This window comes from Poecilia reticulata, chromosome 19 (genome assembly GCF_904066995.2).
Source record: "Poecilia reticulata chromosome 19, P_reticulata-male-v2, whole genome shotgun sequence".
In the NCBI taxonomy this organism is placed as follows: domain Eukaryota; kingdom Metazoa; phylum Chordata; class Actinopteri; order Cyprinodontiformes; family Poeciliidae; genus Poecilia; species Poecilia reticulata.
The window spans coordinates 22420836-22444774 of record NC_088848.1 but is presented as its reverse complement, the minus strand read 5'-3'; the positions used below and the strand labels follow the sequence as shown (position 1 = coordinate 22444774).

The window sequence follows — 23939 nt, the reverse complement described above, 5'->3', positions numbered from 1 at the left end:
TTGGTGCTGTTCTCTATCATTCGGGGCTTCATCTTATTTTTACTTTTATTACTTTGTCTGTCATCGTGTAAAGCCTTCCTGGAGGTAAATGTGGCCGTCTGGGTGATATTGGGAGTTTGACAAACAAGGGGTGGTGATGTAACTGGGGGACAGAGACCGCTCTGAAGTTGAACTAACACACAAAGATTTACAGGAGGAAAAAGCAGAAATGAGCAACTGGAATTCAACTTTTCTTTTTTTTCCTGATCACTTCTCTTGGATCTATATTTCAAGCAACAGATATGCATTTAATCCAAACTGTACGGATAAACCAGGGATGCACAAATATGTAAATTTGGGTCCATCTTCAAACTATTATATGTATTTTCCTACACTTTCAATAGAATGAAAACACAACACAGCTGACATGGCTTCTCTGCTTCAGTTAAACTCATAATCCTGCGCTGACATCACGGTCACATGACCAAATAAATACCACATGACCAGCCCTCTGCCCCTCCCCTCCCCAAACACACCACAACAAGATAAAAATAAATATCTGTAGTTAACGTTGGCCTAGTTTTCTTTATTGGAACTGATACTGATATGCTAAAAACTACATATGTTACCAGGTTTCCATGGCAACACCCTTTAATGTAGACACTTATTGAGGGAAGTTAGCTACTTTCAGAATTTGTGAAACATTTTAAAGTGACAAAGGTCTGCATTGCTGAGATAATACACAGAGTGATGTTTTAGTGTTGCTAATCACAGTACTAGCCAACCGAAGATGCTAACTCAATTCAGTTTATGCCACAACAAATGTGGTCTTGAGGCATTTTAATAAAAAAGGTAATCTCAATTCAATCCCACATGCATACCTTCCAACTGACGCTAGTTATCAAACAGGGCATTAAACTAAGTTTATTATTCTAATTAGCTTAAAAAGAAAAGTTTTCCATTTAAGGAAACCCAGCAGACTGCATTGAGTCACTGACTTGCAGCACCCACTCCTCCTGGATGAGCACATAGCAACTCCATTATGTTGTTGACTTTGTAAAGAACAGTTTAAAATAGAGTTTCTCTCAATATGTCGTTCTTAATTTAAACTCATAATAATAAAAAGCTGCTTTATGTCAGCTGCCCTCCGACAGGCTGGTGTTACACTGATGACACTGACTGCTCACAGGATGAAGGTTCATACATACTTACATTATACTAGAAGGTTTCTAGTGATAAAGAGTCTTTTTGATGAAACGGTTGGAAGCACAATGGCACTGTACTATGCTATTTTAATTGTATTTTTGTTATTTTTTGCTACGTTTGCCTTTTTTTTAAGACTGTAGTTGGTGTTAAGCTATTGTTAATGTCTTCCAATAGCACATAATGACCCAGTGATACTTTCAAATTTCCTGTTGACTTTAAACCTTTTTTAACTCAAAAACACGTTGGGCTGCTAGATGCCTAGCCTAGCGCCCCCTACCACTGGCCTTAGCAGGTTTTCTGAGGGAAATCACTGCAATGCTAAGTTTATAGCGGATGAACCCTGTAGGACTTCCCACCTACTTTTTCCACTAAAGGCTGAGATAAAAGCAACGTCAGCCTTTCAGCTAATAAACCCCTGGAGACGTGGAGTTCCTCGAGGTGTGAGACTGCATTCTGGGCTGAGATCAAAGATAAATGAGCTGATGTTTCCTGAGCAGTCTAAACATGGGTGGACGTCTCACTCCCTCTTTTCATGGCTGGATGCAAACTATGACGGATCAACCTTCCTTTCAGGTTATAATTAGCTCTCTTCCTTTACCACATGCAGTCATGTTAATATTAACCAGGCAGCAGGATTATAGGCACTTTCTCTGAAGCCCCTGAGCACCTCCTTGGACCCTTACCCCACGCCCCCGCTTCTGTCTTGTTTGGCATTGCCACCTGGCAGAAGGCCTGGCGCTGTCGCCTGGAACTGTCTGCCAGCAGACACAAGGTCACCAAGATGCCCTTTGCCGGTCCACTTTCTATGCGGAGGAGAGCGGTTTTGGTCTTGGTGATGCCTTCACGTACACTCGTTCTTGTGTTGTCACCTTGCACATGCATAATTGCGGCCTGAGCGTTGTTATTATGCAGGAGTGGGCATTGTGATGAGCGCGAGCCGGTGTCAGAGTCCCCGGTGGGCCCCAGATGGCCTGCCTCTCCCTCAGCACCGGCCTCCTGGTTTTTTGGCAACTTTCACTGACCAATGTCACTTTCTCTGACCAGAGGATGACCAATCTGCCAACACTGCACAAAACGACCACAAACCGCTTGCAGAATTACAAAAAAAAAAAAAAAATCTATTCAGCGAACCAGTGAAAACATTTAAATCCCCAGCCAAGAGTCCGTTCAGGAAACTATTTACTGCCGTACCACTTTTTCGTCACTAGATGGCTCTCCAGCTCCACTCTGCAGCACTGCCTGAATGCAGTGTGCAGCTGTGCGTAGAGAAGGCTGCTGTGATACTTGTAAGCATGATTAATGGCCCCATTCAAAGGTAAGGAGCTCAGAGGATAACTTGTTTTACTGTAAGCCACAGTGCTGCTGCACGGGGAGCGCTTCCTGCAGCCCAACCAGGAGGTAAATAGTTGTGTAAAGACGTGAGGCGCAGAGAGCAGCACGGACTGGCTGCATGCGTCTGAACTGGTGGAGGAAGCAGGAAGAGACTTTCTGGATTTGACTTTTATTGATTCTTGTATTTGCTACAACAAATGGGGTTTGGATTTGCGCCGCTGCACGGGGGCTGTGGGTGAGTCACGTGACCAGGTTGAACACCGCACCGGCCTCCGAACTCTTAGCGGTCACACCTCCGCCAATTACTGTTTCCCCGTCTGGCTGCCGGTGTGCGGTGTGTGTTCACCGAGCGTCCCCCATGATGGGAGCAGACGCCTGCTCTTTGGCTCTCGGCAGGTGAGAACGAATTCATCACAGGGGCCTGCCAGACCCTGGGCACGCAAACACTGTCACTGCCACTCAGTGGACATGGCTGCCCTTTTCCCCACACACAGTCCAGTCCATCATCCTCAACAAAGCAACATTAGTTTCAGGGTTCCTTCATTTTTTAGGTCTTCGAAGTTCACACTAGTCAACAGTTTTTTTCCCTAGCTCATATCTAAAGTATATGTATGTATGCAGGGTTTCCCCCAGTGTATTATAGGCCTGGCGGCCCGCCATGCTTTACTAGCGCCACCGCCAGGCTAAGCCTTTCTTGATTTTTCTTTTTTTGTTGTTTTAGGAATAAAAAAGGAAAAAAAAAATCGCCTTTTTTTTTTAAAGCCGGATTGCGAACGTTTCTGTTACTCAGCGTTTCACTACCGGAGCAGATTTATTCCTAAAATATATGGTTATAGAAGATGTGTTTATAGTTTATGCATTTAAAGCCGGCAGCGCGCTGACCAATCACCTCGCGCGCTGCCGTAGCTGGATTAAGTTTACCTCAGCGCGGATCGCGCGCGCCTCTTTTCACACGAAATGGACACAGGCTGAACTGTATGGATATTTACATCAGCTTCCTGTGAGGAATTGTGATCAGTTATGAGGAGTTATTGTTTAAGGTAAGAGTTTAAGCCCACCGCTTTAGCTCTGGTCGCGCAGCTTTACGTGAACCCAGGAATAACTTGTAGTCGGGCTTTCAGTGGTCCTTTGAGTGAACGTAGATAATGATGTATATTTGTGAACAAAACATTATGTAGCGTTTGCATCTCAACACGCTGCCCAGCGTTTGGCCTCGTCTTCCCTGTAAAGTTTAGGTCTGTGTTCGCGGTTGGTCGGTGCGTTAGTGGTTAACGACCCAGTGCTAATCACTCATCGTGCAGGTTTGACCCGGTGAGGAACTTTCGCGCTCTCCTCGCAGTTACGCATCACGCTGATTTTATATTATTATATTATTATTGCTAGTATTATTTTTCCGTTTACACGGTGCACCAAACCGTATCAAATGCTTTGTCCACTTAGTCAGACAGAGTTAATGCGTGCGGCCACCGCACATCTGAAAAACTCGCCCAGAAACTCGACCAACCAAAATAGTTTCTGTGTCACCTTGTTAAAAACTCAGCAGACACGAAATGGAAGAGCTACTAAAGCCACATTAGCAGCATTGAATTAAATCGTGCAGCGGGTTTACCACATAACACAGGGTCGGAGCAGAATTTGCTTTAGGGGCTTCTTTTGTTGCTAAAAACATCAGCACTTCTAACAGCTTCTGTGTTAGATTTAGTGAAATCTAGGACAGGGGGAGTTAGTTTAGTTGGCAAACCTAAAAAGCAATACATTATAATTGCAGTTTACTAATTTATATTTGTGAACAAACGGAGCTGAAACTCAAAGATTAAACTCACAGCATCAGATGGTTGCTATGGTAACAAACCTATCTGACTATGAGTATTGTTCTTTGAACTTTTACAAAATAAACTTGGGAGCTCCTTAAAATCTTACTTAAAATCTTTTGATTTAGGTATGCTGAAACCATTATGTCAAATTTAGCAGCATTGATAATCTCAATAAACAAATGTTACATTTATGTCTGTGCTAAAATATTAGCATTTATGGGGCCCCTAAAGCCCTGGGAGGCCTGATGGAGCCGCTGACTTAATTTGGATTTAAGAAAAGTGGAAATAATTTATATTTATTTTAATTGTATTTTTTGATTAGTTGTTTTTAAGACTAGTTGTGGGTTTATATTAGCAGTTCACTGGCGATGTTTTCCCATAATTGCCCAGTGATATTTTTACTTTTCCTGTCTACTTAACATCTTTTAATACAAAAACCCAGTGGACCGCCTCGGGGCCCTGACCACCGGGCTTAGAAAGTTTTCTGGGGGAAACCCTGGTATGTATATATGTATGGATGTATTGATGGATGGATGACACTGGGTTAGGAAAAAAAAGACTTTTTGGAAGTCATCTATATTTTTTCAACTGAATTAGGACTATTTTTCACTGCTGAACCCAAAAATAATATCAATTTTTCTCAACCAGGTCAAGTTTTTATTCTAATTTGATTTAGAGAAATGTGATCTTCTGACTAAATTGATGACATGTTTGTGACATTATCAGTTTGTCTCTGTGTATATTTCTCATCCATAAAAAGGTTTTAGGAGAAAAAAATTGTTTGCTAACAGAGTGCATTAATTAAATTTTGCAAATTTAGATTTCTGTAAATTGAATAATAAACACTAATAAGGGTAAGTTCATGTGAATTGAACATTACGTCTTCATTGTGTAAAATTCTCCGTCTCTTTTCTGTCCTGATAGAATCTCTCCTCCTGCTCATCACTCATTGATCAGATTCTCAGGAAACTGATCCACATGTGAGAACAAGTCATGAATTTTGATGCTTATGTTGCTCCATAGTTCAGAAAGTTGACCCGGTTGAGCAAAACCAATGTGATTTCTGGATTCAGCTCATCAACACAACCCTAAAACAGTTGAAAAACCCCAAACAATGTTTTGGCTGTTCACCAGTGTAGTGAAATGAATGTATGGGTGGAGGGATGAGTAATCAAAACAATGAACGGATGGGTGTTTTGGATGCAGTGGACAAGTCTTAAAAACAAAAACTGTTTCCCTGGCCATTAAGAATCTCCTTATAAACGAGATTATAAGGATTCTTAATCTGGGAAAACATACAATCAGATGTTTTCCCAGACTGCACAGGAAGCCTGTTTTGTTCATCCTGAAATCTAAAGCCATTTATGCACCAGGAGCATTATTCTAGTGCAGCTGATCATCTGCCTGAAGTGAGAGATACTAATCTCTAAACGAAGCATCAGCATTCACACCTGAATCCCAGTCAAAGCCGATACGTGCAAGCACAGTGTGCTTACGCAACACTGTGAGCTGAGGCCATGTAACATTTTGTGCAGCCGTGACACACTGCAGGATTAAAACAGCCATGATGAGATCTGGTGCTCTGGCCTGGCAGCAAGGGATTTGCGGAAACGGTGAGTTTCTACTTACACTCCTTAGACATCCCAACTTCCAGGCACTTCTGTAACCGACAGTACTGGCAGCGATTGCGGGTGACTTTGTTGATGATGCAGTTCTTCTCCCGGTGACAAGTGTACACCATGTTCTTCTGGATGCTTCTCCGAAAGAATCCCTACAGGACAGAAACACAGGGAGAACAGGATGAAGCCAGCAGTCGGGGCGACTTCTTTTCTAAAAACGCTGCTTCTGACTGTTCCGTTTCCATTTTCTCTACGTGACGGTTGACGTCCTGCCAAACCGTCTCCAAGCGTTTCCCCGCAGTTGCAATGAAACGTTCATCCTCACGACTACAAAACGCCTAGCAATATGTGAAGTTGAACCCGTAACCCAAATGGAGAATGGCCTCGTACTTTAAAGCTGCGGTTAAAAGAGACGAAACCATCACAGAGTTAAGTCCATAAGAGGGTTGATCTGTGACACGTGGCGCGCTCCATATATGCTAGCACGTCAGGAAACGGCAGCTCAGCAGAACGACCGGCCTTCAGAATCAGTCAGAGAACCTGACTGTTCATAGGCCCAGTCAGTTACATCAAGCTGCAAGTGCCAGGTGAGAGCGATTGTCTTCAGTTCCACATGTGTGGAAGAAAATCTTTTTTTTTTTTTTTTTTTTTGAAATGCCTATAGGTCTGGAAGCCAATGATTCACTAAATAATTGGCTAATGCCGAAATACTGAAAAATTCTATCAGTTTAAACATCAGTTTCTCAGCGCATTAACCAAGATCATGTACTCTGATGCACTTTGCGATAAAACGAAACAAATAACGAGAACAGGGACATAAGCTTTGGTGAAAAAATGTTAAAATCTTGTAATTTCTGCAGTTTTCTTTTATCAGATTTAAAATGACTCCTATCCAACAAACAGCACATTTTTTCTCCTTTCAGTGCTGCGTTCAGTACTGTATAAAAACCAGAGTTAGCAGCAGGTCAGACCTTAAAGAAAACTGGAATTGTTATCAGTTATGAAATGACAGATCAGTGAATTTTTTCTGTGAAACTGGTGTCATTCCGGTATCCGTCTGATCCTAAAAACCTTCAGACTAGCTAGAATAATCACTGATATGAAGTTCAAGCCATTAAGCAAACATTAAATGCTGATTTCTGCAACAAATAAACAGATGAGTTGAAAAGCTGAGCCATCCCCAATACCGAATGATACAATTGGTGCTAATCTCTGATTTAGTGTTGCTAAAGAATGAAAAGGTTAATGCAAACCAGGCAACAACTGGTGCAAAAGAAGCAGAGGCTGTGGATGAATGCAATACAGGTCAGTGTCAGGATTGATGTTTTGTTGGAGGGGGTGAGGGGTGGGAGCCCCATCCGATGCTGCTGGATTAGTCGTGCTAGTCGACAGATGGCTGGTAGATATAAGCCCGCAATTTGTCCTCTCGGATCACCAGCCTTCTTCTCACATCTCCAGTCCACCACCGCAGAGTGGAAGTGAGCCGGGCATCAGATCAGCTAAAAAAAGAGGAAACATGCACTGTGTGTCCCGTTTCTCATCCCACTGAGCAAGACGGTGCCATCGGACGGCTCATTATCGAGCATATTTCAGAGTGAATGCTATATCTAGGTCTGATTTTCAAACAAATATGTTCTGCTCCGAGTTATTCCACGGGTTTCTTTGGGTTAGTTAAAGTGCGGAAACAGCTGTGCAGCAGCGTCTCCTCAGGACTACAGATGAGTGAGTCTGGGCAGATAACATGGGGAAGGACAACAAGGCTTGTAGTTTTCATTTTATTTGCGGCGGGATTAGTCTGCTGGTCTTTGTGTGCGTGTCTCTGTCTCCTCTTTGATCCGATAGAGTCCTGACCCTGACCTGGATGTCACGAGGGGATTGACCCGCTCCCTCCCGACCACACGAGGCGCAGGTGGCCCCTCGGAGCATCTTCTTATTGGGTGGCGCTCCCTCCCCCCTCACACCAGAACCTCCTCCTCCTTTTTGGAGTCATTGCTTCCTGCGGCCTTTAAGCCTCTTTTTGTATCAGCGCTTAATCCAACCGGCGACAAGAGCCCTCAGCGGGCCTGTCAGCCGCCCTGCAGAGATCGGAGGAGATGAGAGCTGTAAGAAGTGCAGGGGAAGAGATGGGGTGTGGCAACAACACGTTGGTGGTTCCGTTCATCATGTGCTTCTCGTCCTATCGGCGTTAGGAGACATTACGTATGCGCCGTGCCTCTGTGTCATTAAGTGGAAAGTGGAGGAATTGCGACTTTCACGCTGCTCCCAGATTAACCCAGCTTCCTGCTGAGAGTGTGCCTGTGGAAAGCTTCCTGAGCCCATGACAGTACCCTCCGCACCGCTACGGAGCAGCTGACGCGAGGCACCGCGGACGTAGAGGGCGTTCGTTTTTATTACATCCGAAAAGTCGCAGCAAACCGGAGCTGCATAGTGGCTGTCGCGGTGGGGAGGGGTCTGATGGCGCTGGATACCGCAAACTTCTCCACACTGCCGTGCCTCCAAGATAGAAACATAAACACGAAGAGGTGGCTATGCATATTTAACGCTAAGTGTTAATATCTGCAGGCAAAAAAAAAAAGAAAAAAAAACTGCATTCCTGGTAAGTATGTGCGAGAGGTGGAACTTCTTTAACAACAAATGAAAGAGCTGTCTCCCAAGCAGCAGAGCTCGACATGCACCCCCCCTACACACACACACACACACACACACACACACACACACACACACACACACACACACACACACACCCCATCCCACCAACCCCCCTGTTCGTTTCCCTAGTTCGCTGCAGCCCTCAGGATATGCCTTTGTAGTTTGGCATGCTGCAGCGAAGCTGATGCTGCTAACCCTCAACTTACCCCAGTCTCAAATGAGATACTATATACATTCTCCTGGTTGCCTGTAGTGTTGAATTATTGAACATCCTATACCAAGACATCTCCTCTGAAGTCAGAGATACGCCCCAGCCTCCCCAAACTTCTCGAATTAGCACTGCAGATATGGAGTGGGCTCATAGGTACCCACAGCGGAGGTTGGATGAGGCTTTGTGATTGGAGTGACCCACTAAAGCCTTAATTATGACCCCACATACACAGGTCACCACTAACAACTAGTGTAGAGACTACAGGTCAGACTTGGTTCTGCTTCCTTCTGTTTATCAGCTTTTAAACCAATACAGTAGCAGGACGATTTAACTTTAGGGAAATTGAGATACTTTTTCCAACAATGCACTCATTGGGTTTCTATACTTCAGGTCATGTCAATCCACCTGGAGCCGCCATCTTGTTTTATTTACAGTTTCAAATTATTTGGTTTCTGAATTCAGGTCAACTAACAGAAGGGATGGCTGAAATAAAAGCCCGTTTTTGAAAAAGAATTTGGCCATTTGTAATTCCTTTCAAAGGAAAAAAGTCGCAAAAAAAAATTAATTAAACTAGAAAATGAATTTGAAGAGTTGTACCCCCGAGCAGTAACTAACAGAGTAAGGAATAAACATAAGGAGCAAAAATGTACTTAGAGGAGCACTGATTTAGGAACAGCCTAATAAACTACTATATATATTATTTCAATCAGTCTGATTACTGGAAACCTTTTTGTTAAGGTCAAAAAAACTATTCCAGATTTGTCTTGGTGATAATTAGAGGAGAAAAAGTTGTTTGTTCTTGACAGCATTCTGCAATAAACTCCCAAACTGAACGACTCATTATTCAGGTCTGCTCAGATCAGATCAGGTCACATGACCCCAGCAGGAAGTAAATGTTGCAAGACAAAGTGTTTGGAAAAATAATGAACTCAGTAATGTACAGGACCTATAATACAGCTCCACAGTGCCTCAAGACTTTGGTTTAACAAAGTCCTGTTTCAGCAACAGAATCGGCTGATTTTTAGCTCCTTTTTAATTTTTCTTTAATTTTATGCAAAAAGCATTTATGTGACAAACTCCTTGGTTAACTGGGCTGTTCTGATCATTTCTCATAACAAAGACTTTTGTAGTGTTCAAGAGAAACTGGCTGGTGACGGAAATCGGAGCATTTTCAGTTTCTACAGCCTTGTGTGACCCAGTGACCCGCTTTTGGAAACTCAGAAATCATTGTTTCAGTAATCAATACGCAATAATTTTTTCGGAATTTTCCTTTTAGAAAAATCCAGGTAAGTTCAGTGGAATTAGATCCAGAGACGTTGGCGCTGCTCGACTCTGGCATCTGTCTCCGGTGTTTACCTGGCTTCATCAACTTCAAACGCAGCTTTGATGATGGATTTTAGTCGACTTCTAAAGTTTGGCGTTCTCCAGCCAATTATTGAATATGTTTTCTTTCACGACGCAGACGATGGTCGTTACTAACAAACGTTTGGGTTTTATTTCTCTGAAGAAACAGGACAGTTTGTGGGAGGAGAAGCTTTTCAGGAGTTACAAGAATTTAGGACTGGATATGAAAATCTATAAAACAAACACTTTTTACCTGTTCAGATCCTGCAGAAACTATTTTCCACAGAGATGCCAACCATTCATCCAGACCATCACTACACTTTTGCAGTTTTCAAGACTTTCTACCCAACATTTCCAAGCAAGAGAAAGACAAATCTGCTACAGACGATGTTTTAAAATAATAAAACTCAGTTAAATCAGTTTCACCTGCTCAAAATTTCAACTCATATCACTGCATCTCTTTATGTGAATACATTTAAAGTAAAAGGACACCTCTGTCTCATCCTATCTTAAACTACCGGCCTGCTTCGCCAGGGAGTTAGCTAGATAAACATACTGTGTGTTCACCTCCAGTAGGAGAACATGTATGCACACACACACAGCAACTATCAGCTGATAAGGGAGCAGATGAGGGTTACACAGCCTCTTCAACACCTGTGCAACAGGGCGGCATTGATAACAGGAAACCCTGGTTTGGACATGTCAGCGGCACCGATATCTGACATCCTGCACAGATGACATTTCATACACCGTGTGATAAGAGGAGCACCCATCACAGCAGAGATCTTGTCGTATAATGTACGAGTGATGGAACAAGTCCCACTGACGATAATGCAAGTAAGATTTAAGAAAAACTCCCAACTTACGATTCTCAATCAGATTCTAGCATCTAACACAGAAAAATCTCAAAAAGACGTGATAATGTGGCCTGAAAACGGTAAAGAGGAGGGTTTTTTTCCCCCCCTCCGCTTTTTTTGTGGTGCAAATCACACAAAGGCTGTGAGATTGCTGAAAATCTTGCTTGCTTGGCAGATTCAGAGGAAGGCCGGGGGAAGTCTTACCTTGCAGCCTTCACAGGCGCTGACACCATAGTGGTACCCTGAGGACTTGTCCTGGCACACAAAGCAGGGCTTGTAGACGCGGGGCGGCGGGGGAGGCGAGGGCGGGCTTGGCACTATCTCTTCTGAACTGGTGCTCTGGGTCTCTATTGCTGAGGAGAGGAGAGGGGAGAAAAAAGAGCAAGAGCAATGAGAGCGGGGTTAGCAAACGCTATCAGGCCGGTGCTGACAGACGTTCGGCGTTAATCGATACGAGCGGGGATAAACACAATCTCATGAGCGCACACCCAGACGCAGATCTTAAGCAATCGCCCTTTTCTCCCCTCCTCCTGCAAACAGATATGCTTAGTTACGTCCAATACAAATCACCAAAAGGCTAACTTGTAGAAATGCGTTGGAAAAGCAGCTTTAAAGTCAAAGACGAGCTTCTTATCAGGTGTTTTCAGCTGAAAAATGTCTCTTATCAAACCAGCGACGACTGGAATCACTGCAGAAATCTCACTCAGAGCTCACTCTGTGTGTATGAGAGCAGCACGAGGCGGCCGCACTGGCAGAGAGGTTCAAAGTCTGGCTTTGTCTGATACAAGACCTGGAGTTCTGCCTCCGTTTTAAAAATTCAGCGTTTCTCTAAAGCGTGCGTGCTTGGATTGACCGCGGGATCGATCGCAGGCCGCAACGGACTCGTTCAAAACAAGCAGGGAGCGCTGCGAGGCTGTGCTGCTTTATTGGGGCCCCGGCGCCGTGCGCAGCAGGTGCAAGAGAAACCATCTTGATGGCTGTCAAGGTTACACCGACCAATCAAACAACATGTGGCGCTGGGATTATGGAGGACAAAACCTGTCTTCATGTAATAAGTGTTGGACTTTGACCTCAATAGCGAGTGTGTTACAAAACACTGCTCTTAAATCAATTATAAAATCTGCATTCACACAACAGACAACCAACCCTTGACCAAATAAGTCTATAATCCTGCTTTGGCGAGTGCTGATGCCGTGCCAGCTCTGGTCAGGCGAAAGCGGGCGGGGGGTGAAATCAGCTAAGATCTGGATGCTTTGAACACTTTAAAATACTGCAGCTCTGCCAAGCGGCTTCATAACAACATTTGTTTTTATGCAGCTTTTGAAACTCTAGCATGTCTGTGCTGGCTTTGTCTACAGGAGCTCTAAAGATTTACTTCCTTTATTCCCCTCGCTGCCAGCAACGATTAGTTTAAAGAGGTAAACCTAGTCTTTCATGCTCCAGATGAAGAAATTCAAAAGGAAGAATTACAGCTTCTAAAAACAATAATATGTTCACGCAGTAGAAACGTTTTTACTGGAAACAAGCGAGACGAGAAAGAGGAAGAGGGATACGACAAAGTGCCCCATGGCGAGAGCTGGAGTCACAGTAAGATGCCTGTTCGCAGTCTGTTATCTGAAACACATCAAGCAGGTCCAAGTGGGTTTCTGGTGTCAGTACAGTTAAGCCCAACTGCAGGAAGCTCCATATTTCATTTCAACATCAGTGAGGGATGCCAACTAAAGACGCGATGGTAAAGGCGTGTAAAAATGAGTGGATATCTTATTGCAGAACTGAACTCTATCACAGAAAGAAAGGAGAAAATTCCAACCTGTTATATTAGAAAATCGCACATAAAATAAGCGACTGAAGTCCGATGCGCATTTTATGTTTACAAACCTAAGTCTGGGTTCGACTGAAGTGAACTCTGGTACGGTTTAAATGATAAATGTGAACACCATGAATGCCAAGTGAACCAGAGACTGCTCTTAAAGCAGGAAGTGGACTACAGCGCAGAGCATTCTGGGTAAACACAACCAAAATAAACGTGAGTCTTGTGCTAGTATAGCAGGAGAAATGGCTGCCAAAGACAAAAGAGAAATCCCACAACTGCTAAAATCTTATGCCACTCAGATTATGGTTACATTTCATGAAGGAGAAAGTTTTGCGCTCGGTGTCTTCTGAAAATGATCTGAAACAAACTGGTCTCACTGTGGCGTCGGGTTTAAACACTGAAAGATCCAGACATTCTGTACCACTTTCCACAGGCTGCAGATAGCAGCTGGGGGTAAAGGGAAAAATCAATACAAGTTTCTCCAGTCAGAAAGCGGAGAGGAGCCAAAGAAAAAGGCCAAGATGTAGGTGAAAGTCCTTCTGTTAGCACACAGCAAAAAAAATTTTTTTAAACCAGAAGCACAAAAAAAGATGACGAGAAACTTCTGCAATGTCTCCAGAACAAAGCAGAGTAGCAGAGTTTTAAGTGAAGCAGACACGAGACGGAGGGGCAGCGAGGGAAGCTTCGCTGTTGACGCAGGGGTCATTGGGAGGCGCTGTGGCCCATGCCGCTGGGCGACACAGTCACTACGCTCACGTCAAGCAAATTAAGCTTAAACAGGGCAGCGCTTACATAACGTGGCAAATTTTCTCATCATCAGAAATCCATTCAGTTTTCTTCGCTGTCCCGCCTTGCTTGATGGGGGCTCATTACGGTGTGGTGCTTTTAGGTGCTTCCTGGGCATGAATGCTGAAGAAAAACAACAAAACATATCCTGAAGAACTGGAGAAATATACGGTAAAATCTCAGATGTATAGGCTTTCACAGGACAATTAAGGAAGTGATTATATTTCTCTCTCTCACACACACACACTGAATGAACACTCTCTTAATGAGAGCACCCATGGAAATCTAGGACACAAGGACAAGAGTCTGTGAGGGGGCCGACGACCTGTAATTAAATACAATGGCTGGCTTCTGGAGGCCTGTCAAGCCGAGGCATGGAGCAAAAACAATGGAGGGCCTGTGGACAGAAACACAGAGGCTGAACAGCGAGGACAGGGCTACTTAGGCCATCGGCTGCCCTCGCCGGCCCAAACTCAGATCAGCACCAAGCGGCGCACAAGCCCGACTATTGTGCCATTTGCAAAGTGAAAAAGAAATCCAACGCAGAGAAACTGAAAGAAGTGACTCAGATTTGCCCGAGGAGCTTACTTCGACCTGTGGAAATGCAGATTCCCTACAGTAAAAACACAGAGGAAAATATCTCTCCTGTGTCCGTAAGAATGCCTCACTGTGGGTCGTGAGTGACGGTTCTTATGGCCGTATGATGGAGCTGAGGACTCTTGGTAGGAAGGTGAACCATAAACCATTAATCAAAGCAGAGGCGGGGTTAAAGCGTGCCGGCTGGCATGTTGTCAAACCAGTCCCAGCAGTGGGAATAAGCAGCACAACAACAATCAGGCGCAACCAGTAAGAACAGACTGGAAACCAGACTGATTAGATGATGTCACGTCTCATATCCGACTGCAAGCGTCTGACAGCACAATATTTATTAAACATATGGAAAAAAGCCTAAAAAATATTTATTTCTTTTTAGAAATAAAATGTACTAGTGACAGGATTTTCTCCAGTGGACTACAAACCTGGCGGGCCAACAGGCTTTACTTTCCTCCCCACCAGGCAGAGGATTGTTTGTTTTTTCAAAGCACCAGTAAGAGTGACAGTAAAGACAGATTAAGCTATGTTTATAGTTGACTCATTAAACTGGGGGAGCTGTCCACGCACCTGCCCTTTGGACTGTCTCAAAATTATGATGCGTGTTCGTGCACATCAAAAATTTTGCTGCTGCTGGATGACTGCCCCCATCGCCCCCTGCCACCGGGCTTAGCAGGTTTATTGGGGTAAACGCTGCAGTGATATTTGTGGGAAAGAGAGGGAAGGTAGGAAAGACATGCAGTAAAGGTCAGAGCTGGGAATCAAACTCTGGATGGCTGAGGATTGATAGCATCCATATGTGGTGAGGCTTATAACCCTACCCCATAAAAGTCCTTAAAATTAATTCATTCACTGGACTTAATTTTTTTTTTTTTTTTTAAGAATCCAACTTTTTGTTTTAAGTACATTTAAATGCATTAACGGCTCCTTAAGAAATTCCTACAAACTAATTCAAAGCTATTATTAAATCTATGCCTTCCTTTCATGATGGTTTCCAGGAACATTGTTGGTAATCAATCTCTTCTTGCTTCTCTGGCATTCAAATGCTGTGATTCAGAGGCTGGCTTGTCTCAGACATTCAAAATAGTAAAAACCATTAGGCCTGTCACGAGAGATCATTTTGGTGGATGATACATTCTACCAGTAAGTATTGCAATTAATGATAATATTGTTCTTTTGATGCCATTTTCAAGTAACATATTGTCACTTTCCTAAAAATTTTTTTTATTTTTTTGTCAAAAGTGTTTTTTCCCCTTAATCATGTTTTTGCAAAAAAAGAGGTAGTGATTTTTTTCCCTGCCAAAATCACTTAGCAAAAAATGACTTGAGCCATTATTTCAGGAAGGTGACAATGTCGATAATGGCATAAAAATGCAAGTTGAGCTCTTAAACATAAAGGAACTTAAACATAAAAAACAACCTGAACTGTGACAAACAAGGTGGGGCTGTTGGAGAGCAGCATAAGTTCATGTCACCACCAAAAAAACCAAACACTTATTTTAAGGCTTTTTACACACTTTTAACAGCAGAGTCAATAAAATCTGGTAAAGTTGACCCTTCACTTTTACATTATTTTATGGTGTGGATACTAAAGAAGCCTCAGCCATCTTGGAATTGTAAAAGTTGAGTTAGCGAGCCACAATGGCTCTAATTGTTGAGCAGATACACTGGTTAAAAAGTATAAAAAGTTGCAAAATAAGAGGTTCCTGAATTGAGGACGTGTTATTGTGTACTAGAGATCCACTGTTTTCACTTCTGATACCGATATCAAAGGTTTAGTAAAGTCAAACATGAAAAAACAACTTTCATTTGTTCAGTAAGAGCAATTAGGAGTAGAACATCCAAATGTAAAATAAATAAAACTGGTTGACTGCTTTGGTCAAACATGTAAAAAAATTTACTGCAGCAGAACTTTTTTCAAATGATTCAGAAAGGAATTTTAAATATGTAAAATAAATAATAAAGCATGACATCGCTCAGCACAAAGCATAGAGATAGACTGAGTTGATCTGTCCTTATAGATCAGGCACATCGTCACTGGTACCCTGTCTAGAATTGTTTTCAGAATCAGGGCCAATACTTAAGCCTGGTTTTTGTGATTTTACCGTGAGCTGGACGTGATGGGGTGGAATTCATCTGCACCCACATGTCTTAACAGCTCATGTTCTGAGCCGCTCTCACACTCCAGAGCCAAAGTATCAGTGATTTAATTAGGTTCAAGTTAGAGTGTTGTCCAGTGCTGCTGTTTAAGCTCGCTCTGCGTACATAAAGAGCAGCGAGCGCGCTCAGGCTGAAGCCACGCCGGCAATTAGCGCTGGGCTAGACTTAAACGGACAAATAAGCACCACCAGGCTGAAATGAAATCTGTTCAGATGATGAACTACTCAGAGCCGTAATCCTGACAGAAGATGGCCTGGCTAACATCACCACTTCAAAGGCGGAGAACCACACAGACACTGGAGCCCACTGGCTATTATCAAGCCTCCAGACACTGGATTGTCTCAGCCCAGCGCAGCCGAGCAGTTCTCGGGGTTCAGCTCTAGGTTAGTCCTTTGAGATTTGATTACCTTCATCCCCACTGGTTACTGGGGCCTGGCTGTGAAGCATATTAATGAGATTTCACCATCATTAGAGAGAAGCTAACGACATTAGCAGGCTGGCAGGCTGGACTGTGGCAAAAAGAGCAGGAGAAAATAAAGACGGCAGGGATGAGGGGGTGAGGGTCTTCCACTTTCCTGATCCCTCCTCAGTCGTAGTCCATTGTGTTCCCTAGGTTCCATTAGATTAACTGGACACACACACACACACACATTGTTCTCCAATGTGTTAAGCACATTGGAGAACATATAGAGATGCATTTGTGCCTCCATCCATATGCCAAGAAATCAGGCAGAAGAGACAACGATGCTACAGAAAGGCCGTCTGCGGAGAGTTCCAGAAAGGATGCAATTGGATGGCTAACGTAGAGACCACCATGCAAAACCATACAGGTCAGAATATCAGACATATCAGCCTGAGGAGAAGAAATGATTTCAAATGATTTGAAATCATTCAGTGTTTCTCATGAGAAACTACTGCGACCTGACAGGAAATAATAATAGTAGTGGGACATCATTAGAATGTTCAATTAATTGAAAACTATACATAGAGAAAATAAGCATCATTTTAAAAATTTTATTCATGGACTTTTTTTGAAAAAATACATCTTTACAAATGTGGACTCTGAATTCTGACATTAGCATTGGGGACGTCATGTTTAGCATGGAGATGCTATTTTAGGCTTGAATAGCTTCACATAGGCTACCTCTTTAGCACAACTTGGAACACAGCAATAATCTTCTCCAGCATCTAACCACATTGTTTTCTTGAAACAAAAATGAGAATGAGCTAGCCACTGTTAGCGGGTGTCACCTGTATGTCAGCTTTACAAGAAATATGCAAGTACAAAAGTTCCATCTTGGGACTTTTGTATGAAAAAAAACAAAACAATGCAATTAATTTGCTCTAAAAAGAAATAATGTGTTAAAATCTATGTAGTTAATTTATCAACAGTAATGTGTTAAAGTTTCGGCCCCAATTATACAACATGCAATTAAGCATTTGATTTTTTTCTTTTTGTTTTTTTTTTTTTAGAAATAAAAATCTGAAAATGATGTCTCCATAGATGACTTTGGACTTTATATAAAGCACAGCCCATCTCTAGAAAGAAACATGGTAGTGGCAGCATCATCCTGTAGGGGTGCTTTTGATAAGCAGTGATGGGGAAACTGGTGTAAGTTGGTGTGACAATGGATGGAGCTAAATCCATAAATCACATAAAATCCCAATGAAACATTGACGTTTGGGGATGTAACATGCCAAAAAATAAAAATAGCTGTGAATGCACCAGTCCAGACTTTGTACAAATGTTTTCATGCAGGAAAATAGGAAGTGTGCCAGAATATGTGAAGCACACGTGGATGTGGCATGCTTTGTCAGCAATGTTGAATAACCTAAAGGGGAAATGGGACCATTTCCTCGCTTCCAGGGAAATCCTGCCATTCTCTAACAGAAAGTCACGGTGAAAAACCGGCTGGAGTTCGTTCGCTGCCCTCGCACTGATTACCGACACGACGTCCCGACACGAGGCGAGGCGGGGGCGGGCGTGAGGCGATCTCACTCACACTGACAGGTTGTGAGAGGGGCAGCACCACTGGGGTGTGTATTTGTCTTCAAACACAGAGTGTGAACACTTATTAGGCGAGATAGAAAGAGAAATCTGACGGCAGCGCAAGTGAACACACACGCACACACACACACACACACACACACACACACACACACACACACACACACACACACACACACACACACACACACACACACACACACACACACCAGAGAAAGAAGTGGAGGTTACCACAGACCAGGGGAGCAGACACTGAGCCTCTCGCCTACTCACTGAAACCAAATCCAGTCTACCAGCTCTCATCCAGGCCGGCCTGCAGCTCCACTATAAGCCTTCCAGTGACATCTTCTGCCACCTCCCACTGAGCATCTTGAGAACACAAAATCCTTAAATTATCTGGATCCTTGCTGATTCCTTCGGCAAAAGCAATTCCTTCATATTCGCAATGCATGCTTCCAATGCCAGCATGGGTGCAAAACAGAGATGAACGAATCAGTCAGTCGGTCACGGGGCTAAATGTGGAAACTTTCCCTCACTTAGATGTGGTTGTTGATCAGTAGGTCAAATACTGAATATTCCACGATTTTCCTGTTCATTAAATGTGTCAAAACTACTTGTTTTTGGTCTAAAATCATAATTTTTCTACCATCTTTATTTTACAGCCACTGTTTTGTTATTATTGAATTAAAAGTTTTAATAATGAGTTGATCACAGTCAAGAAAGCTCCATCCTACTGATGCTGATGGTTCTGATTCCTCCTTTAGAACTATAACATTGAAACATTTAGGAACAGATTGATGCCCTCTCATCAATCTGTAGTGAGAGGGCATCAATCTGTTGATGCCCTCTCACTACAAGCCTTCCTGTAGTGAGTGAGCATCAAGTCTTCATATTAGGAGCAGCGATGACGTCACGCTGCGTGTGGGAGGGAGGAAGTTGCAGCCAACAAGTGCCAAAGCATAAAACAGACTTACTTTGTTGCATTCTGTTCAGCCTTCCTGTTATCTCTCTCGCAGCCTGTAAGAACTGCACACACGTCTTAATATGTTGCAGAAAACACAGTTTCCTTTTAAATCACTTCTTACACCCCTGTGCTTCCTTTGAAGTTGCTCTGAACACCTTACTGGCACTGAAAGTAGCTAACTTTGACACAGAAGTCTGCTGTCGCCATCGCAACCTGATGAGGGATGATTTCTTTGCTTGGTCTGGGCAGTTGTCCAGGGAGACATTAGTAAGGGGCGGGGTGCCCAAGAGCTTGAGAATAAAATGTATCGTATCCGTGATACAAAGTTGGTTTTATTATGCGTGTGCAGTGGAGTACCTGAGTAACTGATAATTGCTTACTCAACCAAAAGCAGCAAATGAGACTCAAATTCATTCACTGATTTCTTAATGCATCCACAGATATAGTGCTTAGACAGAAAACCTGCATCAGCTGATGCAGTACTCGATTAATCATTAACCGGAGTATACAGGCTCAAAGAAAGACCAGTTGCTGAAAGAACAACATACTCAGAGCAGTAATTAAGCCAAACTCTGCAAAAATATGAATTTTCTGTAAATATGCTTTACCAAAAACTCATCAAGTTGCCTAGTTATAGCTTCACCTCGTTCAAATACTGTAAAAGAACATTTTTTTCTATTCAATTATTAGTCAGTTGATCCAAAAATAATCAACCTATCAGCCCTACACGGTATTGATGTGAAGTCAAGCATAAGTATTTTTAGCTTCAGATGCTTCCTTTGCTACAAATCATCAAGCATTCATTAAAAGAATGCTGTCATTGCATTTTGAGCCATAAAAACTTTTTCTTATTTAAAAACAGAATTAAATTAATTTGAGTGCATCTTTTAAAGAATATTTAATATTGTAGAAAAAAGGTTTGAATGTAATATCAGCAAAATTGTGCCAGTTTCATTCATCCGATTAATCATCTGAATAATCGATGGATTGATCAATAAATAAAATAGCTGCTAGTTGCAGCTACAGTTTGTAACTTACAGGAGACTGGAGCTGTCATGATATTGCAAGACAAAAAAAATCAAACTGTGGTATCACAGTTTACATAAAAGAATATTTCCACCGCTGTCGACGTGTCACGCTCCTTCAGCATGCTGCTCGTCGTCATCATCATCATCATGTCCTCCCGTCAGAGGCTCAGCTCGTATCGCCGTGGATTCGGCTGCCTGATAGCGCTCCATCTGAGCTGCTTCATGTTGATCCTACAGCCCAACAAGTCAGAGTCACAGGAGGGGCGAGAGAGAGATTTATGAAGAATCTCCAATGGCTGTGGAAAGAATTTAAACCTGGCATGTCTACACAGAACGTCTAAAATCAGGTTATGGCGAGCATTTTCCATATTTATACGACGTCGTTTCACCGAGAGGCAGGATACCAAGAAATGACATGGACCATGCTGACGTCTCGGTGAAATGACAGTCTGTTGTTTATCTTTCTTTTTTTTTCTTTTTGCAAACATTGTTGATATTCAAATTTCGCGAGCGGCGCTGAAATGTGAAGTGACAGCTGCGGCTACGGCCGTTGCGGCCTGCGTTTGAAGGCTCTGCTCGCCGCCGTATCTAAATCTTGATGGATGGTGCTCCAAATTGGTGCCAGATAACTAGCCCATCTAGAGTGCTACAGCAAGAAAAACACATATGTGAGTGATAAACGAGGGCCTGAGCAGAGGCCGAAGGGAAAGGCGGAGTCCTGCCTGTTCTGATGATCTCTCTCCCCCACACCAGGGAACGCTGGTGTTTGTGTTGGAGCAGACGCAGGGAAAAACCAGATTGTACTTAACATAAGAAATTTATGACATTTCTACATCAGAGCGATGCATTTTCTTTTTCTTTTTGAAAAGCAGCATATATGGATGTCATGCGGATTTTTAATTTTTTTTGTTAGCTGCTAGCGAGGCAAATGAAGGCGTCTGGATTTAGAGCGCGCTCAGTGACGGGCGCTCCGTGCGTCAGCATGGTCCTGGGGGGGGGATGTCTGGTTTTCATCAGCGCCGCCGTGTTCCCCGGGACAATCCCCAAGCCGCCAGGACTCCAACACATCACCACACCAGGTTTCACTATCATCAGCTCGACAGCAAATGGAGACGGAGTAGAGAACATGTGTGGACAAACTGGAGTCTGAGGGGGTGTGAGGAGGCCGGGGGTGGGCAGTTGGGGGGTGGGGGGGAAGTGATTGAGCAGATGGCAAAGGTGACCAGACTTTGAGCAAAGACTTCATGTTAACTATAGCGACTGCTGCCACATGCCGCCACTGTTGTAGGTGATTAGGAGCCTCCTGACAAACCAGAGGACAGCTGCAGAACACAGACCACAGCTAAAAACAGTATTCAACTCTTTCACCTGCTGTCACATCATAGCCGCATAATTACGCAGTGGAATGATTAATTATAATAGTTAGAAATAGTCGCATTTTAATTGAAATAACCGACAAAATAAGCCACATTTTCAATTCAAGAATCTCTCCCCCCCATCACTGTTTACCGATGTTACTTGTGCGAAACGTGCAAATACAAAGGTTCCTTTGAATGTAAACAGAAATGCAGTAAAAACATTTTAACGCGCAAAATTCTGTGTAATAAATTCATCAAAACTAAATATATATACATTAGGGCTGCACAATCTATTATGAAAATATCCATGTGCACATTATATCACAAAGGACTGCTTACAGTGCTATAACTGGTTGTATTCTGAGTGTTGTTAACTTTTGTGATATTTTCTTACAATAGTTGAACAGAGTCTGAAGGCAGCAGACACAAATGGACCTTAGAAAAAAAAAAGGCCAAAGGTCACAAAGTGATGCAAGCGGCGATGAGAAAGAGAGGAAAGCATTAAACAGGAATATACTGCAACTGATATTATCGCAAAATTTACTGATGTTATCGCCACCACAAGATGTTCTAACATCATTAGAATATTTATTTCACAAATGAAAACCTAAAAGGTTCCAGCATAGATATGCATCCAGCTCATTAAATCAAAACTTTCCAGGACCACCTTTCACTGCAAGTCTGACCTCATCAGATTTGTATTATTTTATTATTATCATTTCTTCTCAAAATATCTTCAAATCAGACTGGATGGAGGCGTCTGAAATTAAAATGGCTGTAAGAAGACAGAAAAGTATTTATCCTCCTCTAGGACTGAACTTCCTCATTCCTATTGAAGGAAAGCACAGCATGATGCTGCCATCGCCATGTTTCACCATATTTATAGTTGTGTTTAGGGTGATAATAGATAATTAAAAGTCTGTCACAATAAATTGTACTGGACGATAAATTGTCCTAAGAATAATTGCGATAACATTTTCAAGTAATATATTGATAATGGCACAATAACACAAGTTCACCCTCTTTAAGACTAAAACTATGATTTTGTAAATAACACTTAACACCACAACTGGAAGACATTTTAAATATCCAAAACAAAACACAACAAATAAAGAAATAAAAACTAAATAACTGAAACCATAAATAAAATGGATTATAAAGTCTAACTCAAACACCCCTTGACTTTTTGAAAGGAAATTTAGCTCATTTTAATTGGTTTCTTATTGCAACAGACTTAGTGAAGATAGAAAAAGAAAGATTAGGTTCATGTTATCTGTCCATAAAAACTAAGGCATGTTAAAAATTACAAAATGTGAAAAGTTCAATCATTTCAACATCCTGCGTTTGTTCTATTATTCATGAATCGATGGGGGAAAGAAAACAGCATCAAGAGGATCAAGAAAATATCCTCTTGGTGGGGGGAGAGGGAGAACCGGGTGACCTCCAACATCCACTCTCCCCCTGTAAAGTACCAGGGAGCAACTCTAACCCAGCAGCTGTCAATGCCTGCTGAGTGACAGTGGAGCTATGCAAGCTGGCACATGCCCCGGGGTGACCGGAGATATCTGGCATGAGTTGATGGTGAGGGACATGACGGTGGGCAAAAGAGGCCAAAAGTCAGCCCTCATCGGTCAAAGGGTGCCAGGATGAGTGCAGACAGAGCAGAGGGAGGGCACAGGGAGGGAAGGGTGTTTAAAAGGGCCTGTAACACTCTGTGAACCCACAACAAGCAGGACGAGAGTGTGTGAATCCAAACCTCAGGCTGGAGTTGATAAATTCTTCTAATGATTATGGAGGATTCACAACCGGGCGCGTCGTTTATCAGCGGTAATCAGTTGTTTACCGTCAGGGTGAGCAATCAGAGGTTGGGAAATGTTCAGGCAGGAGGGTCAGGATCACCGGCGAGCTTCAGATGCGAGAAAAACATTTCAAAATCAGAGATTAAGTAAGAAAGAAAAAAAAAGAGAGAAAGAAACCGAGAAGGTGCAACCAGAGTGCAATCTGCCTTTGCCAACTTTCTTAAAGGTAAATAAAATGCCCTTCCTGGAGAACCCTAACAGCTCGGATGTCTTTAAGGTCGTCTTTAGAGCATGACAACAGCACACACACATATTAAACAATCTCAAAATGTTTCAGTTTCAACAGCAAAAAAATGAAAAGAGAGAGAAAAAAACACCATCATGAAACATTAAGCTGCAACGTTTTACTGAGTTTCTCCCC

General features: G+C 42.8%; 1 protein-coding gene across 4 annotated transcripts in view; it reads right to left on the bottom strand.

Moving 5' to 3' along the window:
* The window catches only part of raraa (retinoic acid receptor, alpha a), a 184434-nt gene that overhangs the window by 7664 nt on the left and 152831 nt on the right, over positions 1 to 23939 (bottom strand). For 3 of the 4 annotated variants that reach the window (XM_081600818.1, XM_081600819.1, XM_008437855.3), the window contains 2 exons: positions 11216 to 11364; positions 5961 to 6102 (listed from right to left, as the gene is read on the bottom strand). In XM_081600818.1, the coding sequence (XP_081456944.1) occupies positions 5961 to 6102; positions 11216 to 11364 (291 nt within the window). Of the gene's footprint in view, positions 1 to 5960; positions 6103 to 11215; positions 11365 to 20371; positions 20593 to 23939 lie in introns of all 4 variants that reach the window. The other variant, XM_081600820.1, reaches the window with a different exon arrangement.